Below are 22,938 nucleotides of genomic sequence, written 5' to 3'. Positions count from 1 at the left end.
TGGTGTGGGTGACATCTTTGAAAGAGAGCGAACAAGCCAGGCTAGGCAGTGGTGGCACACAGCTCGACCCCAGCACTCAGGTGGCAGAAGGAGGCAGAGTTCTGGGCCAGCCTGGTCTGCAGAGAGAGTTCTAGGACAGGACAGCCTGGGCTACACACAGAAAAACCAAAAACCAGAGAGAGGAGGCAGGGTGGGGGTGGGAGTGGGGTGGAGGTGGGGAGAAAGCATACTTAGGCTCTAGCTACCACCCCACAAGAAAAAGACGGTAGAGAAGAAGGGGAAGTATTGAGTCTTCATGTTCAGCACACACAGGTGGACTGGAACTAGGCGTTGTGGGAGTGCAGACGAACACTTTTGAATATAAATCTCAGAACTTAGTTTCTGAAGTCCTTAGTTGTTCTGCTCTGAAAAGCTGGAGATGTGTTAGAAACCTGTGATTTTCTGATTGACTGGATAAAGGTCTCCCTCACTGGAAGGTTTTGGCCAGAAGATCTAGAATGGAAACTCAGGTTTAACAGTGTTCATTTAGTAAGGTTTTATTGAATGTCTACCTGTTTAGCGTAAGATATGCTGGAGATCATGAATAAGCAGGAAGACCCAGCCCTTGAATTCAGACAGTTCACAAAAGAGGAAGCAAATGGACAACATAAATTTGGAGGTGGTTGGTTATGATCAATTATGGACAGTTGCTGGTGCAGAAGGGTAACTTGGGACTGGCCTCTCTGAAGGAGTGTTATTGTGCCCACCCCTGAAGACTAGGAAGGATCATTCAGGCTAAGATCTGGGTGGCTGAGCATCCAAAGGGGTGGGCCCAGCCACTCCCATAGAGCCAGCATCTCCTTTGTGGGTCTCCCACTTCAGGGCTTTGGCAGAGGTGTGGTATTTGATGTCCTCTGTGTTAAGCTTTTTCCTCCCTTGCTTCACAGACAGCTGTCATCAGCTATGACTACCTCACCTCCCTGAGGAGTGTCCCATATGGCTCAGAGGAGTATTTGCAGCGTCGATCCCAGGTAAGAGACCCAGGGGACCCCACAGAGCTGGGCCTGGATGGGGTCTGTCTGAAGAGTGGGCACAGCCAGTTTACTTCCAGGGGAAAGCTGGGCTTAGGACAGAGAGGGCATTGAGGCTGCTGGCCATGGGGTTTGGGATAAAGGGAAGGGAAGATCACCTCCTTCCTGTGCTGGTGCCTTAGCACCTGAGAATAGAGCTGCCACTTTACATCAAACAGAGTCTCCCACGCTCAGGTCATTACCTATAAAGTGCTGTTGGGAGGTCACCGTGTATTTCTGACGACAGCTGGGATGTAGGCTGCCGCCAGAGGGCCAATAACTTCTAAGCTGCGTTGTTAGGCAGAAAGAGGTTAATTGTTTTTTGTCCTCTGAAGGCCACTTGGGGCCTCTTGTAGGAGTGAGCTGTGGGGCCTCACACACCTCCTCAGTCAGAGTGTAGTGGCTGCTGCAGATGTTGGAGATGCCAGGGAGATGGGAGGGGAAGCCTGAGGTCCGAGGGAGGTTGGCAGGAGGCTGGTATGTCTTTGCTGTCCTTAGGGAATGCTTAGTTAGCCATGTTTCTTTCTGGGCTCAGCCTGGGCTCTCCTCTGTGCTGCTTTCTTTCCAGGCATCCCCTGTGGGTGGATTAATTAGTTAATTAAAACATTTTCATTTAAACATTTCACTATGTACATTTTAACTATCCACAAAAGTAAAAAGAGTAGAGAGCTGAGCAGTGTATAATGACCTCCCCCTGCCCCCATGGTACTGTCCAGCCTGCAGAATTATTTGATGTCGCATTTGTCATTTACTCCCGATTTTGTTTACTCAGCTCTGAAGTGTTGACATGAAACCTCAAGTGCCTTATTGTTTCAAGTGTAAATTCTTCAGTAGGAGTCTCCTAATAGAGAGAGAACTGGGGTAAACCGCGTCTATGAAGACGAGCCATTCCATAGTGATTTCTAGTTCATGTCCGGATTGCCCTTCTCCCAGAAATGTGTTTTTAAAGTGTCTATCTGTGAGTATGTGTGAGCTGTGTGAGCTGTGTGTGTGTGTGTGTGTGTGTGTGTGAGCTCTCTCTCTCTCTCTCTCTCTCTCTCTCTCTCTGTGTGTGAGCTGTGTAAGCTGTGTGTGTGTGTGTGTGTGTGTGTGTGTGTGTGTGAGCTGTGTGTGTGTGAGCGCTCTCTCTCTCTCGCTCTGTGTGTGTGTGTGTGTACATGTTGGGTGTCCTCTCTACTACTCTTTGCTTGGTTTCCTTAAGCTGGGTTTCTCACTGAACCGGAGTGAGGAAGGTGGTCAGCAAGCTCAGTCATCCTCCTGTCTCCACCATGCTCACAATGCTGGGGCTACAGGTGTGTGACAGCAATCAGGCTTTTTACCTGGAATCTGGGAGTTTGAACCCCGATCCTCATGCTGGCTCTCATACCCACTGAACCATCTCCCCAGCCCTGAGATGTCTGTTACAGTCAGTTTGTTCCAATCTGGACGCAGACATGGTATATGTATTGCATTTTGTTGACATTTCCTGAGTCTTTTAGAATCTATAGCATTCCTTCTCTCTTCCTTTATTTTATTTTTCATTGAGCGATCATTTTTCTTGCGGAATTTCCACATTCAGGATTTGGCCGGCTGTACCCTCAATGTGCTGTTCAATGGGAAATGCATTCAAGCAGCTCACAAATCAAAATAGACAGTATTTGAAACAGACAAAATGACCCTTGTCTCTCAGGTACCCAATTTTCCTGCCTGGAGGCAATCATCATTTCCTGTGCATCTTTCTAGAGCTATCTGCTTTATAATTTAATCACTCTGTCTTTATTCCTGCATAGATGATCGTTAGTTACACATCTTTCCCTCAGACTGTTTGGTTCTCTTACATTGCAGATTGGAGCTCTTGTTTTGTATATTTAATCTGCAGCAATAATGCCTAGGATGGGGAGGGTGTCATGTCTGTCTCAATGTCGAGTTACGTCCTTGCCTTTGGAGAGGCCACACGAAGAGTGTAAGGTTTGCCTGCAGAAATCCTGAATGTGAATTCCTCGCCTTGGCTTTGGGAGGATCATCTAGCCCTGGCTGGCCCCTGTTTTCCTTGTCTGTAAACTAGAGATGGTGATTGTACTCCTTGAGGATTCTGTAGACAACACTGGAGTCAGTGAAAGATAAGCAGATGTGAAGGTAAGTCACAGGTCTCCTAGAAGGTGTGCTTCATGAGGACAGATGTGGTGTGTGCCGAGTTTCCAAGTCTGCAGCACCGACACCGGTACTGTGGGCACAGCTGGTTCTCAGGAAAGGCTCACACAAGTGAATGGATGGCAAAAAGGGTTATTGTAAAATCTCAAAGCCCTTGTCTTTGAGGTATAGTTTCCCCCTGCTTTTCCTCCTCCTTTCTCCATCTATTCTATGCTGTGGCCCTTAAAATTCTCCAGAGATTTCCAGAACAGGACTAGCATAGCGTTTGTCTCAGGGGATCTGAAGAGCAGGTGGGTTGTGAAGAGTCTTGCTCTCTAGGGAATAAGTGATCTGAAAGGCAGAGGTACCACAGCTCCTCTGGACATTGACAGCTCTGTGTTACAGTAAATCTCCAACCCCAATAACCTGTGCAAAAAGCACACAACTCAGTTGCAGTATTTATAAGCTGTGTACCTACACTGGGCTGCACTGCTCTCTTCCCCAGCTATGAGATCCCTTGCTACTTGCAGTTTCCCCGGGTCATGTAGCTCTGCTCCATCTTCCTTCCATCTCCTCTTCCTCTATCTTCTTCCTTTCCTTCCCTCTCTTCCCCCACTCTCTAAAACATCCAGCCCCAGCTTTTGCTTCCACTATCCAATCACAGGCTCTAGCCTTTATTTGACCACTTAAAATGGGGAGAAGGTTCACATGAATTCACCTGAGTATGTGATCCATTCCTCTTCAGGGCAGCCCCTCTTGAGGAAGCAGAATTAACATCAGAATGCAAATGGCACCAGGGCAACCCACAACATTTTCCCCACTTTTGTCCAATTAAAAGGCTCTTTTCTCTCAGATATAAATTGAGCACAACTATTACCATTATGCAATTTATCAAGTATAAGATACACTTAACACCCAGTCCATCATATTTGCCAATTTAGATAAAGCACTCTACCATTGATCCTAACTTAAAAGGCTTATGATTCTACACCTGAATTATGTCTGGTTTTAGCTTGTATTACCATCGGAAAACCATCCTCTCAAATCTACATCATCTCTCTCAATGCTAAACAGCTTGAGTTGACTATGAGACTACAACCAGTCTTCAACCCTGTCAGAAATCCGAGAACGACTAATATTACCTGAAAATATAAGAAGCACAAAACATATTTTCCAAAACTTAATGAATTTGTAGAGATAGCTGACTACCTGGACAGTCTCTCATTCCTCAAAATGTTGGAGCATCAGTCTTCAGCCTTCTGGCCCAGGATCATCTGACAGACCTTTGTAAAGCAGAATTATGAAGGACTGCTTACCCTGTCTCAGCAGAGCTACCAGTTGACCATTCCTCATAGTGTGTTCTTTTCTTGGACAGTATTTTGACTGTAGATGAATTGAGGAGTTCTTGCCTAGTGGTTGTCTTGTGAACAACTCCATTGATGTTCAATTTCTTCTTTGAACCAAGAAAGGGTGCTTTCAGGAGCAGACAAGTCTCTGGTCAAATGATCTTTAATAAAGAAATGGCCATAAATGTCATATTCTATGGACTTCGGGCACCTTTGAAGACTATCTGTCTATGCAAAGTATATCTGAACCATTAAACCTTAACTATTCTTAATCACTTCTATTTGAGTAAATTGAAAACACTTTATTATAATTAAATCAGAATATAATATAGCCACAAGTTTATTGTCTGGCCCTTAACTGTGTTCCTTGATCATCCCAAACAGTTTGTAATGTCAGCTATAGAAGGACTGGGCCCAAGCCGTGTATTCTTGTTGAGTTGCACAAGCATGATGGCTGTCAAGGAATAACAATATTAATTATAAATCTTGTGTCGAATATAAGAAATTCACACCAATGAAAACCTTAAATCTGTATCAATCTATAAATTGCATACCAATGTAAAAGTGTAACTTCAATTTGCATCAATTATAAAGATTTCTACCAATGTAAGATATGGCTATACAATGTTTTGTTTAAGGGTAAATTTGATAACCTATCCCCATTCGTCTATTCCTCTAATTTCTATGATATTACTATATCTCCCTTTTGCTCTTCCACTCCCTTTCCTTTACCTAAGAAGGAAGGATAGAGAAGAGGAAAGGAAAGGTAGAAATCCCTGAGTCTAAGCTTTCTGATATCCTCCCTTTTCAAAGCTACATTTGTAAAATATCCTTTAAAATGACAATATATCTATAATTCATAGAATAACCGGAACCATCCAGCCCAGCCCAAGGGACTTGGGCTGATGACTCTTCATAACTTCTTCCTGCTGAATAGGGGTAACAAAAAAAATGCTTTAAAGAGGTGGTGAGGGAAATTAGAAATTTGGTTAGGTTTAGGAAAGCTAGCTTTAAAATCTATTATTCAGTCTTTGCATATTTGGAAGGTTCAGAGCTTGACTGAACTTCTGACCGGATCCGTCTGAAAGGTTGGATGAGTAAGATGACCTGGATTCCATGGCAAACCCCAAAGCTGTTCTGGCCAGCAACCAGAAGCAGGGACCCAAGCAGGTCAGTACAGCATCTCTGAGGATGAATCTCATTCACCAAAGCTGTACATTCGGTAATACATGAATCTCATAAACAAAATTTTCGTACCATTAAGATATTCATGTGAATTATGCAGGCTGCACAGATCGGTTAAGGATGAATTCTCCATGTTTGAGCAGGTAAAGGCAGCTGCCTTTTTATGAGGCAATTTTATTAATAATCAATTGTAAGAAGTCTTCATCCATGCCATGTGAAGGACGGCACGAAGATTCTTTACCTGTCCTGTTTGATTCTCTCGAAATGTTTCTAGTTCTCCAGGGGGTCTTCCCGTCATATCTGATCCTTAGCCCTCTGGAAGGGGTCCAGAGCCTAGTCTCCTTTACTTTCAACACAAATGCAGAGACTTCCTTCAAAAACAAAAATAAAACAAAACAAAACAAACAAAAAAACAACCCAAACACCCCAAGTCCAGACTCAAAACCACACTCATTTTGATAAACAAATCAAAGCAGATAAAGCAATCTGAACAAACATTAACGGACAAGACAGTATTTCCGCTGTCTCGTGCCCTGACCTTCATGATAACAAGGCCTAAATTATTATTTCATATCTCTGTCTACTTACTGTATAAGCCTCTTTCAGGCTCTATACCAGGCAAAGAAATCCCATAAGTAGACCATATTCAAAGATCCTGAGAAATCGTCCTGGCAAGACGTTTTTAACTCTTCCCTAAAGCATTTTTTTCATTCAATGCCCCTAACCTCACCTTCCGTGGGGCTTAATATCTGCTGCACCTACCGACTGGCTCTACTGTGTTGTGCTGTCCCCTTCACCTCTTCTCTCCACCGTGAGAGCCATTGCAAGAGAGGCACAGGTTCTAATGTTGCTTTTGCCATATCCTTCCAGTCCTGGGGGATTGTTCTGATTTTAATAGCTCAAGAAGTCAGGATTTGTTTTGGAAATGGCGAATGCATCCCCAAATTAGTGACAGTTTGCTTAAATATTCTCAGTCCTAACACATCCATGGGCTGCCATTCTAGCTCCTGATAACCCTGTGTAAGATCATCGTCTGGAGGTCTCTGTTGTACACTAAGCAGATAAACTAAACTTTGTCTCTAATAACCACTGGTTGGCTTTCTCTACCTGTACCTTGTGTCTCTACCTGAGTATTTTGTCAACTGAAGTTTTAAGTTCCTGCCTTCAGGTCTGTGCCCATGCTCATATCTCCCCTCCTGCTGTTCCTTGAGTTCCTGTACTCTCTGTTCGAGGTTCTGCCTCCACATTTAACACTTCATTCATGTCGTGGTTCTGATATTGTGGCATCCGCCTTACTTACTACCTTTAGTAAATTATTCTCCCGTCTGCTTCCAGATTGTATCTCTGTCTCCTGCTGTTCAGTCTGGTCTGTGAATTGCTGAATCCTCTTTTCCAGCATCTCTTCCAGCTCCTGTCTCCCACCTTTGTTCTCCTCTTTCTGTCACTTATTATGATCTATAATTTCCCGTGCCTTCAGTTCTAGTGTTTCCTCTAGGCCATGCTGCCAAGTCTTAAGTGTACCTCTCTGTTGCTCAGTCTCATCTATGAACTTGTCTAGTGTTGGCTCTAATCCTTTGTTTAAGGCACATAATTTTTTTTTTAAATCTAGGTCTCTGTCTTTTGAGAACCGTAAATTTCAAGGTGTCTATTTCTTTTAAATTCATTCCCGTTGACCCATTCAAAATAACTTCCCATAAAGCCCAAAAGGTATTTATTGTGTTTCTCATGTTTAAGTATCAATATATATATAATCAGTTTATAATTTTATATTACCTGATCTGGAGTATTTTGTGCCTTTGTCTCCCTCTGCTGTTCATTTCAGGACACTGCAGTCCTCTCAGATTCTTTTATTCCCAGAGAGGGGCTGACTGTAGAAAGACCTGAGACTTCTGTGCTTCTGAGCAGGCTCCCTGTCTTTTGTCTGGGTTGCTGCTGGCAGAGTGCACACTGATCTCTGGTAGCCTGCAGTGCAAGCAGTTGGGGAGAGTGGGTCTGGCTGTCCTTTGTAGGAAACAAGCAAGGAAAGGCTTCCTGGGGCTTAGATGCTCCAATCAGCTCACTGTGTCTTCTAGAAGACTACCTGCCAGGCAGTTGTGCTCCAGGGTCCCCTGTCCCTCCCTGGGAATCTAACACTGGAGCTGCCTAAGTCCAGCTCAGGGCTGGGTTGCTGCCCCTGGCTGTAGCATCTGCCTGGGGCTTGGGGAAGGGACCTCTCTGCAGTTCTCTGTAGGCCCCTCAGACCCAGTCAGCTGTCAATCCACACATTGCTGCAGCTTTAGATTGCTGCCCCAGCTCTTTATTGGGAGTGGTGAGGAGGGGCGGTGGACTTTTAGCTCTTGTTCGTTGGGTTCTAATCAATGTGATGGGCATGATGGGTGCCAGTTTGTTGCAGTAAACTTCCAACCTCAGTAAGCCCATGCCAAAAACGCACAACTCAGTTACAAGATTTATAAGCTGCATGCCTAGATTGGGCAGATCGACCACTACACTACTCAATTCCCCAGCTCTGAGATCCTTGTTATTTGTGGGTTCTCCAGGCCATGTGGCTCTTCTCCATCTTCCTTCCACCTCCTCTTCCTCTATCTTCTTCTTCTCCTTCCCTCTCTTCCTCCACTCTCTAAAACATCCAGCCCCACCTTTCCCTTCCACTGCCCAATCACAGGCTGTAGCCTTTATTTGACCACTTAAAATGGGGAGAAGGTTCACATGAAATGACCTGAGTATTCGCCCTCTAGAGGAAGCAGAATTAACATCAGCATGTAAACAGCACCAGGGCAACCCACAGCAGCAATGGGGACCTGATGAGGAAGGTGCAGCCAGGCCTTTGATGCAAAGGCAGCACTGGATGTACCAGATAACAGGCTATAGGCTGGTTCCTAGGCGTGGCCCCTGGCGAGGGGGCTCCAGCAGGCATAGAAGAGCGTGATTAAATACTGCAGGAGAGTTCTCATCGTGGCTGATAAAGGAGGCTGAGCATCATTGTGTCACTGCTCAAGCTGGCATCCCTGGGTTCTAGAGTGTGTTAGAGCCATGGCTGCGGCAGTCAGTGACTGGCACTGGCAGGCTGGCTCTGAGACTCCCTGCATCATGGAGAAGAAGAGAAAGCACATGGTGCAGTGCCAGGCAGCTGAGGGTTTAAGGATGGGCTTTGGAGAATGGATTCCTGATGCCTAGAGGCTTGTAACTGAGGGTTGTGTGACTGGACTGTTCACCCTCCAGAAGGACATCGCTCTGAGTGTAGACATCCAGTCAAAGGCTGGAGGTGACAGGACAGGATGGAGCTGATTCTGAATGAAGATTGGGCTGTAGTGGGTACCCTCTTCATATGGAACAACTGGACTTTTCTTTGATGATCTATGTGTCCATGTCTCTTTGTCTAGTGTCTGTCATCTATCTGTTTTTCTGTCTGTCTCTTCACATAAATGTACCCATCCACACTCAAGCAACCTCACACATTGTATGAGTTTGCCTTGATTTAGAGGTGGTCTTTAGAGACAGTTTAGGCCAGTTAACATTATTTGTTTTGGAATTTCCACTTTCTCTTTCTGTCGGGTTAACTGAGAGTGTAGGCTGTTGGCTTGTTTCTGGTGGCGGCCATCTTGCCACTGTGGGTGAGGTTGGTATTGAAGAGTTGAGTTCTTTGAGTTCCTGTATTGAGTCAGACTTGAAGCCGCTCTCTCACTAGACTTCCCGGTTATATCCTCAGTAGGTTCTTTTTATTGCCTAAGGTGATTTGCATTTAATATTAATTAAAGCCCATGAGTCTTGATAATACAGGGAACTCTTGGAGAAGGATGTCTGAGTTTGAAGTATGATTGGCATTTTGTTAGGTCACAGGATGATCAAGAATCCAAGGGGAATGATGCAGGGAGAAGTTTGTGTGGTCCAGGTTTGAAACGGAGCCATCATGGATCAGGAGCCTTCTTACCTGGTCAGCTTTACCAAGCACCTCTGCTTCCCTCTGTAAGAATGTAGCAATGATCTTGGCCTTAGCTGTTGAATGAACAGAGAGGAGAGACTTGGTACCGAATTACTTTCTTTGTGGATGAGAACTTGAAACACAGGGTAACCTTGATGGCTCCTTAGTTATTTATTTATGTTTGTGTTGCGTGTGTATATAATGTCTGAACTTGTTTGTGTATGCGTATGTGTATGAGTGTTTGTGTGTTTGGAGACCAGAGATTGACGATTGATGTCTTTCCTTGATCGAGCTCCACCCTCACTTTTTGAGACCGGATCTGTTACTGCACGTGTGGCTCATTGACTCAGCCAGGCTTGCAGGTCAGTGAGCCTCAGGGGTTTGCCCAGTTCTTTTATTGTTTGTGTACATTGTCACACAAAGGCTTTCAGATAAGTTCTGGAGATCCAGCTCAGGGCCTCACGGCCTACACCGTGCTGCTTCACTGTCTGAACCATCTCCCCAGCCTGTTCCTTCCTTTTCTTGCTTTCTTCACCCCATCTAAATTGATACACTGGGATTCTATATCCCAGGGTATCCAGAGAAAGAAAGACCCTTCTCTTTCTTCCAGTCCCAGATTCGTTTGGATTTTTCCAGTTCCTTATATGATACTTTTGTCTTTGACAGTAAGAAACCAGCCATTTACTTTCTTAGTACATTTCCTATTTGGTTTAACTCTAGACAGCCTAAGGCAGATGAGATCAGGTGCATGCCTGGTGGTGTGGCCAGAGACAGACGTCCAAAGGCAGACAAGACCCCTGAGGCCTACCAGAGCAGAGTGGCCTCAGATGGGTGAGGTAGTGTATTAAGGCAGGACTGAAGCTGACTCTGGAAAGGTGAAGTGGAAACATGTATTTTCAGGGGCAAAGTGATTTTGACTGGGGCTCATGGTAAGATTTGGGGGACTGTCCATGAGCTAGATACAGAGATTAGTTCAGTGTGCTTCATTACGTTTGCGTTGCTGTAAGCAAATACCTGACAGAAACATGTCACAGGAGGGAAGGTTCATTTTGGCTCAGGGTGTCAGAGACATTTCAGTCCATCATGGTGGCCATGCAAGGCAGCGTAGCATGAAGCACCGTTCACACACAGTCAGACAGGAAGCAGAGCACTCGAGCCAGAACTGGAAGCCGGCATAACCTTCAAAGCCCCCCTGCTAGCCACCTTCTGCCAGTCCAGCCCCACCTCTCAAAGGCTCTACCACCTACAAAACGGCAACCTAAGCTGAGAATAGACTGTTTAAACATCAACCTGTGGGGACACTGCAGATTCAAACATGGGTTTACTGCCAAGTCACTGAGGGTGTTGAGGCCAGGTTTCATATTGTGGAGCAGAAAGTCATGGGACAGTCTCACGTACCATTTTGTAAAACCTTCAGTGAATTAGAATGTTTAAAGTCACCAGTGACTGAAAATTTCTTTAGCTTTTATTCTGTTAGTGGGGTGTGTGTGTGTGTGTGTGTGGGTGTGTGTGTGTGTGTGTGTGTGTGTGTGGTGCGGGTGGGTTGGGTGGGACAGACAGATGTATCACAAAACGAAACAGAGACTGGGACAGAAAGACAGATAGACACACACACAGAGACAGATACATAACCACACATAGAGTCAGAGACAGAGACAGATAGGACCCTCCTCCCCTCCCCAAATATGAGAGACAGAGACAGAGATGGGGGTGAGGATGTCATAACACAGGAAAGGGCCTTGATCCTGACTCTACCATGCCCATTAAGCCTTTCAGTTGACCTTACCTTATGTTCTGAGCAGACGGCTGGGCCTGTGTGAGGTGCTTCAGTTCAGCGGGGTGTATTCTCTTAATTACTGTGGTATTGAGACTTGAGGAGGTAGTGGGTAATCCATTCTCTTTTTGCCTGAGAAGCAGAGCCAAGGAGACACAGGGTGCTGTAGGGAGGCGATCAGTGTCAGCTGTGTTACTGATAAATGCTGGGTTGTAGCATGAGGTTTGGGTGAGCTTGCTGTCATCACCTCCTAACTGGATAGACTTCCTTACCCAGGCTCGTGGATGGACAAGCCAGGCTTGTGGGGAGGGGGAGGCTGGGCTCTTAGGCAGTTAAGCAGATCCAGAAAGCAAAGAAGACAGGAAGTGTGAGTGAGATGGCCATGCTGCCACCCACCAATCTAATCAGTGATCCTCTGTCCCAAGCAGAAGAGAAGGAAGAGTTAGCGTCATGCCCTATTGAGACTCCCCACTCCTGTGAACCTTAACAGAAGAGTTCACCAGCAGCACATAGGGGAGATGGAGGGGTGGATCTAAGGTAACCCCTGTCAGCGACTGGTTCCCAGCTGGGGGTGCAGGAGCCCTGCGTGTGTTTTTATGCTGGAGCCTCATCTGGAGCCTGGGGACTGCGTCATTGTCTCACCCTCCCTCTGCACATACAGTGCCTGTCCACCTGGTGTGGCCTGTTTTCAGTGGACTTTCACACCCTGTGCCCCTCAGACCCCCTTTCTCTGCTTTCTATTGTTATCCTGAGCCTTTGCGTGCAAACATAGGGAAGGGAAATTGAATCCTCGATATCTCTGTGACTGGCTTTCTCACAGTCTGATAAATTCTTCAGAGCCTGAGCTGTACGTAGTGTCCTGGGGTGGGGTCACCGGAGGATTGGTTCTCTGGGGTGAGGGAGGCAGTCTGTGACTGGGCTGGTACTTTCCTTTTGACCTGCGTCCCCAAGTCTTTCTGAGCACCACACATCCATGCAGTTCTCTCCAGGGGCCCTGGTCCTGAAGCCTGTCGGATCCTGGGGTTGGTCCACAGGAGTGGGCTTTGGCTCAATCTGGGAGACTTAGGGGCCACACTGACTTTCCTGTGGGGAAAGCATGGCAGGACTGCAGTGTCCCCCAGAGACTGGGCTTACCTGTGGTGGCCTCTCTATAGGTTCAAGGACATGCTAGTACCTTCTCACTTGATCTAGGCTTGTTAGTGGCCTAGGGACCATGCATTGATAGTGCCCTATTTTTTCATATCTGCATATAGCTCTTGTATTTTAGGAACACATTTTTAAAATAGTTTTATTTACTTAGTGTATATGAGAACACTGTAGCTATCCTCAGACACACCAGAAGAGGGCATCACATCTTATTACAGATGGCTATGAGCCACCATGTGGTTGCCTGGAATTGAACTCAGGACCTCTGCAGAACAGTGTTCTTAACTGCTGAGCCATCTCTCCAGCCCACCCTTGTATTTTCAAACACATGGAACATTTAAGAACTAACATTGATAAAATTATACCACTAATTCATTTTCTTCTCTTTAAATAAAAAAAATTAGATTTAGTTGTTTTATTTTATGTTGTATATTTTGCCCACATGTATGTATGTGTGCCATGTGTCTGATTGGTGCCCACTGAGGTTAGAAGAAGGCATAGGATCCCCTAGGACTGGAGTTACAGGAGCTGAGACTTGAACCTGTGCTCAGTTTTGGCAGTGAGCATCTTTACCTGCCAGGCCGTCTTGCAGGGCTTTTCTCTTCTTTGATGCAGTGCTAATAGCATTCTATGTCCTATCTATAGTTGCCTTTTGCACCTCTTTTTCCTCAGTGGCATTGGGTCCTCTTTTGGGAAGCAAACCTAAAGCCACCTGTAGCGGATGCTGGGCCAGACCTTGGCCGGCCCCCACCTGCCATTGCTGCCTTCTCTCCCCTGCTGAGTCTGGTCACTCTTTCTACTCTGCTCTTGGATCGCCTCTTTTCTTTTTCTTTTTTAATGTCCTGGGACTGGATCCGGCTCACAGAAGCCCGGTGGGATGGGGTTTACTTCTACTGCTCCGAAGCAGTCACACTTTCCAAAGGCTGTGGCTCTAGTGACCTGAATCAGGCCCCTGTACTTCTGGTGCTAAGCTCTGACTGTACTGGCTGAGTACCTGTGTGTGTGTGTCTGTAGCAACGTCACAGCCTGCACCTATGAGGCTGCTTTTAATTTGTCCTTGCCTCCTGGCTTCATGGGTGGTAGGGATGGTGACCATCCCATTCCCCACAGAGAACTGCAGAGTCTGTGCCTAATGCAAGGCCCTCAGCAGGGCAGGAACTGCAGAAACCCAGTGTCTACCTGCTGTTGCCCATCTTAGATGCATCCCAGCCAGGTGAGACGGGTTCTCTGATGCCAAGAGCGGGTGTTCACATGGACTGAACTCTAATTACAAGACTGATATGATGCTCAGGACTGTAATCTGTCTTGACTCCCTGATTATCTAGCAAGGTAGATACCACTGTTCTCATTGTAAAGAAACTTAAAAAAAGTAAATGTCCTAGGTTAGATATGAAGTATGGGGTTTCCCAATGTCATCCTCATGCATATGTCATTATATTTCGTTCTTGATCCTCCCCCTCCCTCTGAGCTCTGCTGTGTCCGTCCTCCAGTCAATTCCTTCTTCCCCAGCCAGCCCCCTTTCAGATGAGGGAGCTCTGGCACATGTTAGGTAAGTGACTGTCTACCTCCCTGTGAACGTCCTACAAATGACTTAAAATGAATGACTTAACACAGTCCATGTAGGTCAGAAGTCTACAGTCAAAGGATAACAGGGCCGTGCTAGTTCTGGGGGCCCTAGGGAAGAATCTTTGGTTTCCTCTGGAAGCCCCAAGCAGCCCTATGACTTTATCCCTGCAATTTCTGCCTCCATTTTCCCTTCTCTTTCTTGTAAGGACATTGGGCGTAGGCATATCTCCCTCGTCCCCTGATAGTCTAGGCTGATCACATCTGAAAATTCTCAGTAATGTTGACAGAAGTCCTCCTTCCAAATAAGGTTACAACTACAGGCCCCACGGGCTAAGATGTGGCTCTGTTTTTTTTTTTTTTTTTTTTTTTTGGGGTGGGGTGGGGTGGGTGGGGAGAAGCAGGTAGGCTATTGTTAAGCACACCTTAGGAGCTCAGTTGGGCTTCATGGTACATAGCCCCTCCGAAACCTTCCTGATTGTGAGCATCCAGGACTCACAGGCAAGCCCACAGTCTCACAGGCATGGATTCCTGTTTCCTCAGACAGCTGCTACGTCTCGACATTCTGCACCCTGCCGCCCTCCGTGCCTTCAGCTTGTAGTCATTTCTTCTGTAGCCTTTTGGGGCATTCATCCTGGATCTAGGAATTCTCATACCTTAATGTGTTCAAGAGGTCAGGCCTCAGGGACTGGGAGGACAGCTTCACACCGGGGCAGGTAGGGTGGTTGTGGTACTCTTGCCTCAGTGGCCGCACCTCTAAAATAGGAACATGGGAATGACCTGGCTCTACTAGTGAGGTGTGGAGGAAGGCGCTGCTGCTGCTGCTGCTGCTGCTGCTGCTGCTGCTGCTGCTGCTGCTGCTGCTACTGCTGTCTGACTGCTCGTTAAGAGTAGCAGTCCCAGGCTGCTCTTCCTGCTTCTCACTGTTGTGGCCCCAAGCAGCTATTTTCTACCAAATTAAAATCCACTCAGTGCTTTTCCTGTCCCCAAGTAAAAACTCCTCGCCAAGCTTTGCCTGTTACAGCAAGACTTTTTAATAGACTCTGCCTCGTAGAGCCATGAGACATATGTCCAATTAGCAGAATAATTTTGCTTAAATATACAGATAAACTGTTGACTGACAACAGCGGCACATGTTTGAGGCTAATTTAAGGCAAAGTAGTTTGGGAACTGTGGTGCTGCCTCTTCCCCATCTATATTGCACACCTCCCCCAACCTATTGTTAGGCTTTCCCTCCCTCTGGACTTGGCGACGGGTCTCCAACCTGACCGTCTCAATGATCATAAGGGACATCTCCATGCTAGCTTCATTGTTGGACACAGCCTCCCTGAGTGACTATTAATATAGTCATTGAGTGAACAGCTATCGTATGCCAGCCACTGTGTGGGATGCTGGGTATATGGTGGTACACTTTCCCCCCCACTGAAACAGGGTTTCTCTGTGTACTCTTGGCTGCCCTGGAACTTGTTTTGTAGACCAGGCTGGTCTCACTCAGATCTACCTGCCTCTGCCTCCTGAGTGCTGAGATTAAAGGTGTGTACTATCACCACCACTGCCCTGCTAAATTATTATATTTTTTTATTACTTTTGGTCAGTGGTCCATTATTGAGGAGATGAGGTGAATAAGAGTTGTGGAGCTCACAAGAGCATCCACTCCAAGAAGACAGGGACTTGGTCTCTCTTGCTGCTGTATCATATACCCAGCATAGTAGGTATAGTTATATTCTTTGTTGAGAGAAGGAGCAAGATATTTTGAACTCTTGCTAAGTGTCCTAAAGAAGATAAAATGTAGTCATGGGACAAATGAAGGCGAGGTTGAGGAGGCTCTCTGACCTGGGCTGTGTCTGAAGAGCTATCCAGCAAGAGAGACTGGGAGGCTCTCAGAGGACCAGAGCTGGCTTCGTAGTTCCCTGGGCTCTGTTCAGAGGGTGAGCAGGTTTCCTTTCCTATGTCTATGTTACCTTGCCACACTGATGATGGGCACTCTCAAGAGCTTGCAGCCCCCATGCTGGTACATGGTCAGGGTCTGCACCCGAAAGCGGTGGAAGTCTCTGTCATGTGACCTTTGACATCGCTGTAGTCATTCTAGCCATGGATGGGGCTAGATGCGATATGGCTCCTGTGTGATTCTCACCATGCTTAAAGCAGCCTCCCTGCAGGGCTGCAGGGCAATGGCAGAATGTAAGCCACCCTCAGTAGAGCTTCAGAGATTGCAGGGTAGAGGTGAGGAGGGAGGCTGGGGTTGGGGAGGGACAGTGTGCCACAGCATAGGTAATAGCCTCCAAGAACGTGTGTGAGCTAAATATCCCAGTGTAGACTCACTGCAGTCAGATTTCACTTAGAAACAGCAATCCAGAAATAAAGCATTTCAAGACAGCGGCTATGATAGTTTCCTATGGTTGCCGTAACAAATTACTATTGAATGGTGGCTTCAAACAATACAGTCTTAGGGGACTGGAGGTCAGAAGCCCAGAGTGATTCTGTGTGGACAAAATGAAGGCGTCAGCAGTTGGCGCTCCCTGTGGAGTCTCTGAGAGAAGAGTCCATCTCCTTGATTTTTCTAATCTCTCTCTCTCTCTCTCTCTCTCTCTCTCTCTCTCTCTCTCCCTCCCTCCCTCCCTCCCTCTCTCCTTCTCTCCTTCCCTCCTTCCCTCTCCCACCCTCCCTCCCTCTGTCCCCTTCCTCTCCTCTATTCCCTCATTCCTTCCCTCTTTCCTTTTTTTGAGACAGGGTCTCACTATGAAACCTTGGCGGGCCTAGAACTTACTGTATAAACCAAGCTGTCCTTGAACTCACAGAGATCCTCCTGCCCCTGCTTCTGCTGTGATTAAAAGTGTGTGCCACCACACCTTTGATGATTTGAATGAAAATGACCCCCGTAGGCCCACAGGGAGTGGCACTTTTAGGAGGCGTGGCCTTTTGGAGTAGGTGTGGCTTTGTAGGAGGAGACGTGTCACTAAGGAATGGGCTTTGAAGTCTGATGCTTAAGCCTGCCTAGTGTCACTCTCTCTCTCTGTTGATCTAGATGAAGACCTCTCAACTCCTTTCTAGCACCATGTCTGCCTGTGTGCTGCCATGACAATAATGGCCTAAACCTCAGAAAATATAAGCTAGCTCCCATTAAATTCTTTCCTTAATTACTTAATTGTTTTTCAAGGCAGGATTTCTCCATGTAGTCTTGGCTGTCCTAGAACTTGCTCTGTAGACCGGCCTGGCCTCAAGATTCACCTGCCTCTGTCTCTTGAGTGCTGGGGTTAAAGACGTGCACCAGCCCTACCCAACAAATGTTGTCCTTTGTAAGGGTTGCCATGGTCATAGTGTCCCTTCACAGCAATGGAAACCCTAATTAAGAGAGCACCTGAGTTGTTTTCTGGTTTTTAGAGATGCCCCAGGTGTCTTGGCCCTTCCCATCTTCAAGGCCAGCATCAGCTGGTCCGTTCTTATGCCCCTCTCTCTCTCTAGGGCTCCCCTGCCTTTGTCATTCTTCCCAGAGCTTCCACAGTGTGATTACCATTATGTAAGTACCTGGGCAGTGTCCCTCTCATCCCCCTGTCTCAGGATCGTGGGGTTATTAGCAGCCTGATTTTCTTCTGCAGGGTGTGAACTGCTGTTGGGTCTGTTAGGAAAACAAATCTCACTATGAAAAATCCCAAATGTCATTACAGAGCACAGAGAGTAATAAAATGAATGTTGTACCTGGCACCTCCGCCTGAAATATGTTGCCCTGAATCATGTTTACTTATCTCTGAAGAATTTTAAGCTATAATTCCTGTATACATTTCTAAACCAGGACACTTTGCTAAAGAATCACAGTGTCATTAATGCATGTGATTAGACTAACAAGTGTTAATGTCATTTGTATTAGGAGTCTGTAGGTTCTGAACTTCCTAATGCTGCGATCCTTTAATACAGTTCCTTATTGTTGTGGTGACCCCCAACCATGAAATTATTTCGTTGCTACCTGATAACTGTTATGAATTATAATATGAATATTTTATATGCGGGATATCTGATGTAAAACCTCCCAAAGGGGTTGCGACCTGGAGGCTGAGAACTGCTGAGAACAGAAGACAGAACACGGATGTATACAAAGTGGTATAATTAGACTGGCTGACCAGGACAGGTTGGGTAGTTCAACAATGGCCGTTTGTTCACTGGAAAGGTTGAGAGCCCTCCCTCTAGCTTCTGACTGTAGGAGGATGGATGCTTCTGCAGTTCCAGTCTCCAAAGGCCTAGAAGACTCCCAGAGACCCACCAATCTCCAGCCCTCCTAGGAAGGCTCAGGAAACTGTGTTCTGAAGGATAGTGGTGGTGGTGGTGGCAGCAGCACAGCAGTGTAGTAGATGCACTTAGCCACAAGAAGCAAAGGCAAGCAGGCAAAAGCAGCACTGCCGTTTCCTCAGCTCTTTCTATCTGGGCTTTTGTTGGAAGGTACTGTCCACTCTGGGAATCTCCCGCTTCAGATAACTCTTCTGGGGAAGCATTTCTCTTAGTTGATTTCAGACCCACTCAAGTTGAAGTCACATCATCTAGCCACTGCCCGAGGTCAGTTTTCCCTAGATGCTCTCCACATGCCCCTGAACCTGCTCGTCCTCACTGTCCTTCTAGGAGTAAGGCTTTCTCGCCCATATCTTTTGAGGGTTTGCTTTGATTTCTGCTGTCAGCCATGAGAGTACAGGGCTGTATAGATGTGAAAAAGACACTGTCATCCCACATCCAGGCGGGCATCCTGTACAAGCACAGTGAGCCAAGAGGGGATGCAGGCTGTCTGGGTGTGCTATTCTGCTCATGGCCTTGGCATTTGTTATTCTTGTCTGTAACAGCCATTCCAGAAATGCCCCCACTTTTCCGGTCGCCGAGCAACTGTGAGAACAAATTAATTATGCATTTTCTCACTGTGTGTGATTAAGGGGCAGATGGAGGGAAGGGTTCTCTGTAGCTTTTCTGGCCACGAAGCTCCCAGATGGATACTTTCCAGATTGACAAGTGCAGGTCCCCAACTCCTGTGGGCATCTGTGCAGGCTCTTTGGCGGGGGGGGGGGACCCCGAGTTGCCATTAGCAACACTGTTATACTCTTAAATTTGCAACTGTTTGCTGAGTGCTTGAGTTATGTGTTGGGATTCCAGGGAAGCCGAGACAACTTTTTTTTTTCTTTTTTTGCTTCATGCCTCCCTAAATTATTGTTGGCAGTGTTAGTTCCACTTCTAGAGACCAAGCCCTTCAGCCTCAAACTCCATTCCCTATGGCGATATGGGCATTGGTCTGGGAAATGGCTCATGGCCACGCAAGCCTGAGGATCTGAGTTCAGTCCCCGGAAGCCGTGTTTGAAGAAGGCCAGGTAAACATGGTGGTACCTGAGAGAAGGAGGCAGGCAGGTCTGTGTGAGTTGGAGGCCAGCCTGGTCTACATGGCGTGTTCCGTGCCTGCTGGAGTTACATGGCGAGACTCTTTGTGGCTATTTGCTTTTCTGTTGCTGTGATCGAACAGCATTGGCAAAGCCCTTACAGAAGGAGCTGTGGACATGCACTTGTTGGTCTGGAAACTATCATTTTAGCCTGTCTTTCTTCTTTAGACGTACGGTGGCATTATGCACCCAGACCACCTCACAAGCCTACCTTGGCTTAGACTCACTTTCTAGTCTAGACAGGGTTTTGAGCCTGGGTCTGATCGTTTGCCTCTGAGTGCTGGGAATGCAGGCCTGTGTCATCCGGCCTGGCTTTAATGCTGTCCTTTGATAACTGTAGCATTGGTTTCATCTTCGTGGATTTTGTTTGATATCTGTCCCTCTTCTCAGGACGTAGTATGTCATGCCTTCTCCGTCGTCTGCATATCTGTGAGGTTTCCAATAGTTTTTAGAGATTGCGTTTTATCCTTTTGGGTATTATATATTTTTGCAATGGACATTCTTAAATTTTGATCTGAGGCCTTCTTAAGTTTTTTTTTTTGGGGGGGGATAGATCTTGTTCAGGTCTTGCTTTAGTATTTGTTAGTTGGACTGAGATAGTATTTAGGATATCTCTGGCTACCGAGGCCAGAACTTTGCGGGTATGAATTATTGTGCTTTTCCAGGCTGGATGGTAAGAATATGCCACACGTGAGTCCTGGTACCTAGCTCTAGTCTTTCGGGGTTTGTCTGGACCCTGGCAGGTCTTGCACGCGTGCAGGCTGATGAGCCTTAAGCTGAGTACCCGGGATGGGCCCTGCACACATCGCCAGCTTTTCTTTAGTATCATTTCTCTTTACGTCTCTCTCTTCGACTGTGAACTCTTTCTGGGCTTAACTCCATCAACTCAAGGGTGTTTTTCACAGACTCCGCTGCAAACTGGGGCCACTGTAGGCTTCATCTTCTTTCCTTCTCCCTTCATTTCTGGATGCATAGGGTTTGTGTTTTGAATGAGAATGTGAAGGTAACAGAAGTTTCTTTTCTAGGACATTACGGTTATGGCCGGGAGACCCCCCAAGTTTAGATTTGCCATCTCCTAAGATGGGAAGACTGGGATGTAGGGGTTACGTTTTATGGCCTTGGGTGTAGCGGGAAGGACACGCTATGTTTCAGGCACGGGTTGGACACTAGTGTGATGTCAGAGAGGCTATTGGATCCGCCCAGGGCAGGGGAGCAGTCTGGGTAGGCGATGCTGGTTTGTGCACTCTTGGTGTGTAGAACTGGGGAGACCGCTGAGGGAGCAGTCTAGAGACTCATATCAGCTAGTGTTTAACTTTCTGTTATCGTTGGAGCTTTGGGTGTCCTTGTGGGCACCAGAAGGGCTTTTCCTCTCGGTAACTGATTCTGAGAGAGCTGGCAGTATGACTTCCTTATGCAAACCAACTGATGCAGAACCCTATTCTCCAGCCACCTCCATTCATAAGACAGTCAAGGCCTCGTTCTCTTAGATCTAAGTGTTCAGGACCAGGTCCCAGACAACGGCATAGCTCCCGCTCCCCAGAGCCTGCAGTAATGACCTAAGCCAGTCAGTCCTAAACTGTCCTGCCTCACCCCATTTTTTTTTTTTTTTTTTTTTTTTTGGTTTTTTTTTTCGGAATTTAGATTTGGTTGGCTTTGCCCAAGGTAATCCTCCGCCCCCTCCCCTTTGTTTTTTGCAGTTTCACCAACTTTCTTTTTTTTTTTTTTTTTTTCTTTTTTTTTTTTGGGGGCTGGGGATTGAACCCAGGACCTTTCACTCCCTAGGCAAGTGCTCTACCACTGAGCCAAATCCCCAACCCCCCCATCTTTCTTATAGAGCCCACAGCAAAGGCTTTTCTCCATACTTTGTACCTACCCTGGTAGTTTCCCGTGTAGCCCTATGTAGCATGCCATAACTTCCAGGGATTGTGACTAAAAACTCTTAAAGTTCCTTCATGATAAATGCGTCCGTGTTTTTGCATCTTACTATACTTGATTAAAACACTTCTCAGGGCCCCTTAGAACAAGTACAGAAATACTTATTCTAAGCACATATGTGACCTCACTTGCCTGCAACCTCATGAGGTAGATATTGTTTATTGAAGACCAAATTGAGAGAGGTTCTGTGACTTACCCATGGTGCTGGTGCTGTAGTTCAGTGTCGTTGTTGTCCTTGTCATCGTCGTCATCATCATCATTGTCGTCGTCGTTGTTGTCGTCCTCTTCCTCCTCCTCCTCCTCGCCCCTCCTCCCAGTCGCGTAAATGCCGTCGCGTAAATGCTGCCGTCGTAAATAAATAAATAAGCCGCTGTTAAAAATCGTCGTCGTCGTCGTGCTGTCGTCGTCGTCGTCGTCCTCCTCCTCCTCCTCCTCCTCCTCCTCCTCCTCCTCCTCCTCCTCTTTGGCATATGTTAACCATACAGTGTAATGAGCTCATTATGATATTGCCAAACATGCGTGCAATATACCCAATCAGATTCAAGACTTAGTCAGCTCTGTTAGGAGTCTATAGCCTTGCCTTTCACTGTCCCCTACTTCTTCCTATCATCTGTGGGGTACTTGTGTATGTGTTCCTGTGTTTCATGACATCCCCAAACCTTGCTCAGCTCTGATGTGGCCCCCATGGATTCAGTCTGGTGTTGGTTCCTTTCTGCCAAGTTCAGGGAGGTAGGGCCCAGGGATTCAGGCAGGAAAGGAGAATGGTCCTTCTTGGGCCTCTGCTCCATTGGCTCAAATCAGTAATTAATCAGCACAGAGTTTATCTTATTAGTGATTCATTGTCCCCCACTCTCAAACCACAAACCAAGCTCTCTAAGAACAATGCTTTTAATTAATACGAGGCAGATTAAAACTCATTACAGCAAGGTTATTGGTAATGAGGTAATCATAAGGCATGTTATTGAGCTGGGAGTGAAAAGGAAGGAGCCTGGGCAGGGACACAGCCAGCTGCTCCGTGATAGTTCACTGGGGATGGGAGGCAGATGCTGGGCTCTTGGTGAGGAGGCACTGCGCCCGTACATCCAGCTGACCAGTGATTGGGTACTGGGTAAGGGCACAGCTGGTGTCCAGTGAGTAAATGGGTACCAGATGTCAAAGGTAGTCATAGAAATTGGTAGATCTCTGAGGGGACCCTGAAGTTACATTTAGAATAATACTCCATTTCTCTGTGTGTTTCTATCTTTCCACTCCCCCTCCCCATCCCTCCCTGCACCTTACTTTTGGTGAGAGAATTCTCTAGTTAGCCCAGATAGGCCTCAAGCTCATGAGCCTCCTGCCTCAGCCTGCAAGTTGTGGGATTAGAAAGTGTGGGCTACAGGTGCTATTTTCATTTTTTGTATAGTGATGCTTTACATTACGTGACAGTCTGTGAAATTAGCTTTCGATTCTACTAGGTTATAGGACCCAGGGGATGGAGATAGATGTTTTTGTACGAATGAATGTATGT

General features: G+C 46.6%; 1 protein-coding gene across 3 annotated transcripts in view; it reads left to right on the top strand.

Moving 5' to 3' along the window:
* Adck1 (aarF domain containing kinase 1) overlaps nt 1–22,938 on the top strand; it is a 99,613-nt gene that overhangs the window by 10,851 nt on the left and 65,824 nt on the right. For all 3 annotated transcript variants that reach the window (XM_032908224.1, XM_032908221.1, XM_032908222.1), the window contains exon 3: nt 927–1,010. In XM_032908224.1, the coding sequence (XP_032764115.1) occupies nt 927–1,010 (84 nt within the window). The remainder of the gene's footprint in view (nt 1–926; nt 1,011–22,938) is intronic.

This window comes from Rattus rattus, chromosome 7 (assembly GCF_011064425.1).
Source record: "Rattus rattus isolate New Zealand chromosome 7, Rrattus_CSIRO_v1, whole genome shotgun sequence".
In the NCBI taxonomy this organism is placed as follows: Eukaryota; Metazoa; Chordata; class Mammalia; order Rodentia; family Muridae; genus Rattus; species Rattus rattus.
This window is presented reverse-complemented; position numbering and strand designations above follow the sequence as displayed.